Here is a 10,558-nt window from a genome sequence, read left to right on the forward strand (position 1 = left end):
ATGTAGTACAATAAAGGCTATGCTTTAATGGATTGGATCCAGAATGGGTAGAATTTAGTCCTAATAATTCAATGAGGAAATTAATCATGTTTTAAATTAAATGGATTATGGGGATGACATGCATCTAATTTATTTTTTGCAGTATCTTTTATCTGAATATCTTTAGCACAATAAAAATCCATAAATAAGGATTAAAAGATGCTTCCTTGAGGGAAAAAAAAAGTATAGAATGAAATAAAAACTGCTTGTAAACAGATTATGAAACCTATATTTCCTATATTTTGTGCACTGAGGAATAGATAAGCAAGTTATCTTAGGTAGATAACAATCAGTCTGGGATGCACTGCAGCAACCTATTATCCCCCCTACATAATCTTTCTCATGATTTTGTTTAGGCAGTCTGATAATGAAACAGCTAATTAAACACAAGATTACATTAGTTTGTTTTTCAGCCAAATAGAAAGAGTGCCAAGCAGGTTTTCAGATGTAAAAAGAAGCAGAGCCACAGTTCTGAAGATTGTTTCTTCAGGTGCATAAAGCCTTTTTGCAGACACATTGAGCATTACTAATGTTTAGCTTTTTGGGGTAAACAGAACTGAAAGAGACAAATATTGTAATTGAACAGTACATATTAGAAAATATATTCCAGTTGAATACTTTTCAAAACTAGCTAGCTGGGAATTCTGGGAGTTGTAGTTTAACATAACTGGAGAGCATCATGTTTAGAAAGGCTAGTTTAAAGATTTATGAATACTGATAGACATATATGCATTTTAATTGAAGGATGAAACACCAATCTGGCCAAGAACTACTGCAGCCATTACAAGGTCTAATAACACCAAGGCAAGGTATGAAAAATGAGTATTACCATTAGATGTGGAGAGAAAAAAAGAGTCTTCCTTATAGCATGAAGCCAATAGATACACAGACCAGTACTTCTGAAAATGGACACAGGATTACCACTTTCCTGTAAATTATGTTTCTGCAGGGTAGCTACTGCCAAAATGCATTATAAGAGTCAAGCACTCATTTAGTCCTTTCTCCTAGCATCAAGAGTATCATATAAAGAAAAAAAAATTCTGTAGGAAAAGCACAAAGGAAAGGCTATACTTATTTAAAATAAAAAACCACATAGTAAAACTTCAATTTAATGAATCATTTGGGGAAGAGTTGTCAGTTAAATATGAATTTACATTGTTTGTGTCAATTTATTTCATCTGCATAATTATGTAATTGATGAAAATGGCAATACTTGCAGCAAAACCTCTATTTAACAAAAAGCATTTAGTCTCAGTTACTCCAAACAGATCATTTTTTAAAAAAGCAGAAGACATAAACTTTAATATAAAATTATGGAATAATTCTATGTAAAATTTTTATCTAAAATCAAATCCACAACTCATTGATATAGCAGAAACCAGGCAAGCAAAGTCAATTCAATAATCAGTTAAAAACTGAGTCCAGATCGAGTTACTTGCACATTATTCCTGTGAAATGCTTGTCATGACTAAGGTAAATCTCAGTGAATTTCAGTAGACACATCCCATTATTAACAAGTATTACACACAGTACTTCCCAAATCCTGGTTGTTATAAAAGGAGAAATAAAATGCTAAGGCAACACAGTAATTAAATAAACCTAAGTTAAAGTCTTTTTCAACTCCTAGTGATTTCATGGATAAAGTATATTCATGTTGTTTTCTTGGCAGTTCTATGAAAAATGATTTGCTTAAGCTTTATTCTAAGATTTTTTTTTTTATTTACTTGTCTTGCCTATAGTCCTGATATTTCTGGAAATATCCCATCCAAATACTAGTCTCTGAGCCCAGACAAAATTACCTAGGTGCTGCCATCACATAACCACAGCACAATATTTCAGGAACCTGGGTTAAATGTACATGCTATATAAAATAGTTAAGAAATACACACAAATAGTCCTAGTTAGATATACAGTTTTTTGTTTTGTTTTTTGTCTGCGCTCAGTCATTGCTGACCCTGCAGTGACTGCTTGGACGAGTCCTTGCAGTTTTCAAGGCAATTCTTTTTCGGAAGTGGTTTGCCAGAGCCTCCTTCCTAGAGCAGAGCCCAGCTGGCAAGCGTAGGAGGCGGGGTTTCTGTTGCTTCGCGCCCTTTTCGGGCACGCACGGTTTTTCGCGCTTACCAGCAACTGCTCCCAACTCCTTTTTGCAAGGCGCCGCCAGCATTTTTCCTCCCACCGGAGTGAGAGTACCTATTTATCTACTCATGTAAGTTTTCGAACTGTTGGGTTGACAGGAACTGGGGAGGAAACAGGAGCTCACCCTGTTTAACGCGAAGGCTGGACTCGAACCGCTGAAGCGTCGACCATTTCTGGCCGGCAACTTTCAGCGTCATTAAGCCGCTGCGCCACCGCGTCCCCAGATATACAGTATGCAATAGCAACTACCTGCTGTTTGGAAAAGAATAAGTTTTTTCCCATTCCCTAGAACAAACACCTGATTGGCACTAATTACCATATTTTAGCTTGGGCTATGTATGTTGGAGTTGAATGAGGAATTCCCCATAGACAAGTAATCTTGTATATAAAACTTGTCTGCTAGCAATTCTTTACTCAGCTACAGAAACAAACAGTTGCATAACCTCTAGGTAGCTTGGGATGTTTAGATTTAATCTTTAATTCTGTAGATAAATAGGAAAGAAAATATTCTTTGAAGTTCCCTGGATAAACATAACATAGAGTTTTGTGGCATCTAAGAGATTTGAAAGGAAAAAAGGGCATGCAGCCACATTGATTAAAACACAAGCCTAGTTAAAATATGTCTGTTAGGGCAGTGTCCCTCAACCTTGGCCGCTTTAAGCTGTGTGGACTTCAACTCCCCCAATGCTGGCTGGGGAATTCTGGGAGTTGAAGTCCACACAGCTTAAAGTGGCTAAGGTTGAGGAACACTGTGTTAGGGAACTTCTGGGGGAGGTATGGTGAACTGAAGACGGCTCTGAGAAAGAGGAGCCAAAGACCACACGGAACCAGTGAGTAGACCGGTTCCTTGGAACCTCTTCAGATAAGGAAAGAACAGTAGGTCACCCACATATGCTCTGGATGGCTGTTCCTCATGAGGATACCACAGGACAGCAGCTTTCCATGGGTTTGAGCACCAGGAGACAACAGGATCAGCTATTTAGCTCATAACTTGCAACACTAAGTTCACAAACTTCACTTTCTAATCACTTTTGGAAATTGCTCATTAACTACTTCTACACTATAGAGACCTTCAGAACGACAAGTTTGAAAATATCAGGTGAATCTGCCTTCAATCCTGAATGAAATAAAATTTTAATCATAAGCCTAAGAATTTAAAGAATCTGAAATAAACAGCAAAAAGCTAAATAAGATTTTGATCCTAGAAAGTTATAAATGGAATAAGGGTCCAAATAACACTGGAATATTGAAACTTTTACAATAAGATTTTGGAATTAAGTATAAAGTACAAACAGCTTTTAGTGGGAAATAGATCCTGTTTTGGTTTTTACAAGACATAACATAGATAAGAAATTTCATGATTCAAAAAAATGGACACTAGAAGGGACTAAAGATTTTAGGTAAAGGAAAGATACATAGGCCTGTAAGATGATGCAAAACATTATGACAATAAAAATACTGAAGAACACTTTTGTAGAATGGAATCAGAAAATAGTAGCCACAATATCAACAATATCAGTAATGATGTCTGCTTCTATGGATAGGCCGTGTCCAAAAAATGTTATTGAAGAAATGTCAGATGTAGAACAGATTTTATCTGACAAGTTAGAGATGGTATCGAAAGTGGATTTACAACTGACAGGCCAAGAGAATGATTCAGAAAAGGGTATTTCACTGGATCTACAAAAGAAACTGGCTGAGGTTTTAAAATTTAAAAAGGAAATACAAATTTCAAACCAAGAGAGTGAACTGGATAATTTTTTCCTATTAGATTTACAAAAGAGGCTTGTTAAAGCCTTGAAGAACTCTGTGCGATGAGACAAAGAAGAACTGAAGAGAAATCAAATCTTATGACAATATTTGAATGAACTAAAGATGAAGCCTGTTAGAAGTAAAAGGAAAGAATGTAAAGTTGGTTTCTTTGATCAAGATTAAAACAAGATACTGTACGTTATTACTTCTGGCTACCCTTTATGGACTTTCTGCTGACCCCAGAACTGAAAAGATGTTTTATGGATTTGCTTATAGATATGAGATAGGATATGGAATGAAGAGATAAATATTTATAGCTTTAGATAGCGTGACGAGTTGTTACATTTGTTTATACTTGTGATAAAGGTTGGAAGTCACTTCTTTATATATTTCTTTTCTCTTTATTATATTCTTTTCTTTTTCTTTTCCTTTCACTTTTTACTCTTTCTGTTCTCTTTTCTTTAAGTTTAGATTGTATTAGATCTTACTATTATAATCAAAAATTTTAATAAAAAAAATTAGATAGACAAACAGGTAGATAGGATAATGCAATTCAGATTCATATCAAAAATTTGGTTGAGAGAACACAAGTATACACTTGTAGCACTTGTGTGCAGCTCTGTAAATTGAACTTTTTTTTCCCCAGGACCATGCAGCAGTTTCAGCAGCCAGCTGCATAGTCCAAAGAAAAGATACAACTGCTTTAATAAATTGGAGTCAGGTGCTATGTTAGTATCCCCATGTGTTCCAAAGCACCCTTTTGCCTCCAAATCTTAAGTTCTGCATAGCCCTAATATTTGAGTTTCCTTTATCATGTATTGATTCTATCCATTATGGCTTATTAAAGTAGAAACCAAATCTTTGAGAATTCTCTAATGAATCAAACCACGAAGTATTTTTACACTTAAGGAAAATAGGATTAAGAACATTTTAGAGAAATGTTTGTGCTTTCTTAGGATAGTAGTAGGATTTAAAAAAAAAAAATCAAAGATTATTCAAAGGCTTATAGTTCTTTCCCAAAGCCTTTAAGCAAAGGAAAAACCTCCACTGAAAATATAACTCTACGTGGATTTTTATTTTGTATTCCAACAATAATTCATAAAAATGTTGTGCTCCCACAATGAAAAATGTCTACATTGATGAATTTGGGAGAGGATTCTGCATTTACAAGCATATACTAAAAGGTAATAATTCTGTGTTATGATATGTGTGTTTTTAAAGTACATGTGATATTTATTGTGGAAATTAACTTTCTGATGTTATTCCATTAATTTAGCAGGTGTGCTAGCTTTTAAAGCCAAGAATACTTTGATCACTTTGGCCACCAGACTGTGGAGTGCATGGAACTGAAGGCAATAATGAGGGAATCCCTAGGATTTAGCAGAAAGAGAAATTTAACAGGAATAGCTTTTTTTCCCCTTAAGAAAAAAAAAAGTCTGTTCACAATATTGTCATTCAGAAGTAAGGATTTTTATGGAGAACAATCATACAATTTACATGGCAAAGCTGATTTTAGACTAGGAACTATTATGTTGCGGAATCCAAGATATGGGTCATAAAATGAAAAAAAGATTAATTTTGGCTCAGATTGCAGGTTCTTTTTGACTAAAAGCACTCAAACAAATTAAGCATTGTTTTGATAAGTCCTACAAAAGCAAGAATCAGTTTTTACTTTGAAGTATATGGTGTTTTTCTTTTGACCCACAGCACACATAGATACAGATTCACATGTTGGGCTACTCATGGTTTATAAAGGAGTCAGAGAAAGGACAAGAAGTGTTGTCTAAATAATTTACCAGTAAACCCATAAAAACTTTTTAAGAAGAGAAGAATATCCTTTATGACATTACACCTTTTTCTCTAGCAAGTCACACAAAGGATTGCAATAATAATACCATACTAATCCCAATAATAATACTGTTCGTTATTCTGACCCTGTGAAGAGAGGAGGAATAGGCTTCCCTCAACTTATAATATAGCCTTTGTTCAAAACTTCATAAGACTACTTTAACAATTAGTACAGCCCCTTCTTCGTTACTGAATTGGGTTCAAACACATTAGTATGCAATGAGTAGTTTTATGTAATATATATGGGTCATATTCAATTATATTTACGGTTAAACAATATCAAAGTAGTACATTAATTTCATCAATATCATCATCTTATCAGTGATCTTCAACAGACCTTCATTAATTCAACTTCAGCATCTATTACTGTTGTCAAAAACTGGGCATCCAAACAGCTCTATCACAGCATATAAAGTACATATAAAAATAGATTGCTTAAAAGTGAGGGCCATATCTGGCAATTTACATATTAAAACCATAGAACAAAGTAAAAACCTAGAGTAGGATCAAAATGAAAGACAAATCTCCAATGATACTATAGGCACAGGGGTGACCATTCATTCCATTCAATCTAAAGGACCTCCAGAAAATGCAGTCTTTGAATTTACACTCACGTGAACAATATTGCAGAACAAAATGCAATATGCCACAACAGACTAGGCACATTAGGTTTGGCTACATTACCCTATAGATATTACATCTAGTGAAAAGGTAGCACAAAGGCTGCTTTCATAATTTAACAACTACGTTACTTCAAAGGTTCCTGCCATTCCATCCAGCATGCCCACACTGCTGCCCTATAATTTAAACTAATCACACCAGCTTCATTTTCATGCATTTCTTGCCTTCTTTCATGGGTTATTCTTGTACTTACTTGCCCTTGGCATCTCTTTTGAGGAATAGCTTAAGTACTTTAGAAATGTCATGTGTTCAGCTCCATGGTGCATTATCTGTATTTGCTGGAAATATAAATACTAAGTCCTAAAGCACAGAGACAGCAATTAACACTTTCCTATACAAATGTTCTGCATGCTTGATGGATGAAATTCACTCTTTAGGGAAACTTGTTCTATAGGCCACATGCATTTAATTAATTTCAGACATGCTGTTGTACTATATAATCTCTTCTACTCAAAGCCAGCATTTTAATACATCAAATCCCTGGATTTTATTTAGTTTCCACTGAGATCTATGACACTTGATTTCAATAGGACTAAGTTCTACAAACCTTCTCTGATTCCAGCTTGTTTTAGTGTTCTTTACACAAATTTAACACGATCGTTTTTAATACAAACTGTAGTATATTACCCATCTTTGCCATATTATAAAATAGTTTTGTTAAATAATCTGAAATCAAAATATTCTTATTATTGCTCACTTGATACCCGTATAGCCTTTATGAAACAGAAGTGTTTTAAACATACAGATAGAAAGATGTTAAAAAAAAACAATAACAAAGACAACATATTTCCTCAACCAAAAGAGCTGCAAGGGGATATTGAACTTTATCTCATTCTCTGAATTAAGGGGTAGTGGGTTGATGTAATCATAACACTGCCTGCAGCTTAGCAATGCATTTGGAATAATATTCCAGAGGTAACTGAGTTATTAGATGGCTCTGACAGGCAAGGAAAGAATATAATGTTATGGAAGCAGCAGTCCTGAAATGAGATATCATAAATAATAATAGTCTGCGAAGGGATAAAGAATATTTATAAGTCCAGAAGTATCATGAATATTACTCTAAAAATACTCAAAATCACTAATACATTATTAAAATTAATTAGATGTTAGCTGACCTTATAAATAAATATATAAACTCACTGTAAGGAAGCAGGCTTTGCTTTTCTCACAAATATCAATTATAGGCTAAAGCCCAGATTTAAATACTTTGTTTCAGTTTAGAAGAAAATAAAAATTGACAAAGGTATATGAAGATGCAGAAATTGGTAAACAAAAATAAAAATTTGCATTTACATCAATAATTTAAAAGCCAATATCATGACTGAAATTTTGGGATTATAAGGATTTTCTGGGACAGGATGTTCAATGAGGTAATAGTTTGATTTTGGCATAGCATTGTGGGAGAACTTGGCTGCTATAGTTTGTAATGGTTTATCGTTTTATGATTTATAACATTTTGCTACCTAACTGCAATTTATTCTATATACCATACTTAAACATACTATGAAAACTCAGTCAACTGGGATTAATTTACCAGAACATGGGTAAAAACAAACCATAGCTTAGCAGAATGTATGAACCCACTGTATGATTGAAATCTAATTTCCCTCAAAATGCCTTCCTTTTCAACCCACAAAATATTTCATTTGCCCTCAATAAGGTTGTGAAGGTGAATTCTTCTTGAAATCCAAACAATCTACTGATGAAAAATATTAAAAATTTAAGTATGACACGTATTTACAGAAATCTTCATAGAAATGCCAATATCAGTTTAAATTTCACAATGTCTTCCACTGCATTTAGTGAGTACATATTTCACATTGAAATCAAATATATATTAGGACATGAAACTTGGAGAATATTAAACATTAAATACAAGAGAAAACCATGTTATTTTGCACCATTATTTAGGATATACTAGTGGAAAGCATTCCACATTGATAAAAAAAATGAATTAAAAATAATCTTGACTACTAGAGTTCAACATTTTTACAAGTATACCAACAAATTCCTCTGAGCAGGAGCACAATACATGATTATTAAGTTTTATCGCTCCTTGGAGGACAGAATTAACAATATTCAGAGTTTATCTGCCTTATCTTGCATACTATAAGACTAAATACTACACCAGATAATTATTTTAACATGTGAAGCAGCTCTCAGTTAAGATTATCATCTCCAAGATCAAAACTGCTGCAAGGCCTTCCTCTGATTCTTAATATCAAGAAATTGCATAGAGTAAAGGGAATTCAGATACACAACATGCCAGCTACTTAATCTGGCATAATACTCTGTCTATGTGAGTAACATATTCTGAGATTTCACTCATATTCAATTTCACAATCTTCTGTCAACACTAGCTCACAGATGTGCCAATAATTTCATTACCTTCATATATGTAATACTAACCCATATACCTTCATATACGTAATACTAACTAATATAGCAAACTATCTGACGCTTCTAATTAATCAATGGAAGTTACTGAAGGCTGAATAAAGAAATCTCCCCTACTCCTCTACATAGGTTTAAAAAACAAAGTCCATTAATTAATCATGCAAAGTTTCTCAACCAAGACAATCTGATTCCACCATATATGGAACTATGTTAATTTAATTCCAGGATATATTCTCAAATTCAACATGCACCACAAAGCTTTAAATTAGACCAAAAGTTGTTGTCACAACTGCTTTAGTAGCTTAAATTTATTAATGGCAGTGGTTCAGAACAAGACATAGGTAAAAGTTCAAAATCCTGAGAACTCTTACTACGGAAATGTGTCCAATACAGCTGCAATTTTATCTCAAAATTATTTATGAAAGAAAACATATAGGATTGTGCAGTAACAAAGATTACTTTATGTAACCTTACAATTATTTCTCAGGAGTACTCAGAAGCAGCGGCAGCTGGGAGATTCATCATCAGAATCAAGAATGGAATCTTAAATTTCTCTTAAGACACCACTAGAACTTGATTATTAAAAAGAAAGGAACTGGCATATATTTTTCTCATTCTTCCAGCCACCCCTTTCTAGCCTTTCTTGGAGCAGTTTCAAACCAGCACGTTAGAGTGAGCCAGAAGAAATGTTGCCTGCCTGCCTGCCTGCCTGCCTGCCAGCCAGCCTGAGAAAGATCCCGCTGTTCAGTCTGAATGGCACCAAGCAATTGCTGGGCTTGGTCTAATGAAACAGGGGAGGAGAAAAGGGGGAAACGCTAACTGTTGTGGCAGCGGTGGCGAGCGATGGAAAGAAATCATTTATGGACGCAAAGGGGGCTTGATTGGGTCTTGGAACCAAATGGCTGCGGGGAGAGAGAGCGGGAAAGAGAGACACCGACTCTCTGCATCCACTTCCTAGCTCCCTCCAGCATCTCCGGCGGACACAAAGGAACCCCTTGAAAGGTGGTTACCCGTAATCGTGCTAACGCGTGTTTTTTTTAACACATCCCCAGCTGCAGAGCTCCTACTTTCTAACGCGGCCCAAAGGAGCCACACGAGCTCCCTCACGCCTCGATAGACAAGGGTACGGGAGCGCGTTTCAGCCCCTCGAAGAAAACGCATCCACACCCCTCAAGAGTCACAACGACGACCGACTTTTTCGCTCTCCCCAGAACACTCCTGCACCCCCATCCGCCTCCAGTTCGAAGTACAAAGCGGGGCTCCCCAGTTCTCCTCAGACCGAGCAAGCGAGAAGGAAAAGAAACCCCGCGCGGGACGCCCGCTTTGGACTCGCGAGGCGGGCGGGCGGGCGGGCGAGCAGGCAGACGAACAAGCGGGGACGAGCTAAAGGGCCAGTTATGGTCTCTTCGCCTCGCACTCACCAAGCAGCAGCAGCAATAGGGCTCCCCTCGCCATCTCCGCGGCCATCTCTGCACCGGTCTGGTCTCCTTTTTCGGCTGCGCCCGGCCAGCTCCGGCCTTGGCACCGGCTTTCACTCCATGCTGTTCAGAAAAAGCTCCAGAAATCTCTTAGCCCAGGCCGGCCCAGCCGCCTAAGCCAGCCCCACCCCTCCCCTCCCCTCCCCTCGCACACCCGGGACAAGGTGGAGCTTCCGGCCAGGAGGATCCCGCTCCGGCAAAGGCAGGCCGGAGCTTATTTGCCC

At 36.5% G+C, this 10,558-nt stretch overlaps 1 protein-coding gene across 1 annotated transcript in view; it reads right to left on the bottom strand.

Annotated features, from left to right (window-relative positions):
• PTK7 (protein tyrosine kinase 7 (inactive)) overlaps positions 1-10,558 on the bottom strand; it is a 98,204-nt gene that overhangs the window by 87,379 nt on the left and 267 nt on the right. The window contains exon 2 of the mRNA XM_088148026.1: positions 10,278-10,397. Within this exon, the coding sequence (XP_088004152.1) occupies positions 10,278-10,323 (46 nt within the window). The 5' untranslated portion in view covers positions 10,324-10,397. The remainder of the gene's footprint in view (positions 1-10,277; positions 10,398-10,558) is intronic.

This window comes from Python bivittatus, unplaced genomic scaffold (genome assembly GCF_059951505.1).
Source record: "Python bivittatus isolate LINGU-HERP-01145 unplaced genomic scaffold, Pbiv_v1 ctg000020_np1212, whole genome shotgun sequence".
Classification (NCBI taxonomy): domain Eukaryota; kingdom Metazoa; phylum Chordata; class Lepidosauria; order Squamata; family Pythonidae; genus Python; species Python bivittatus.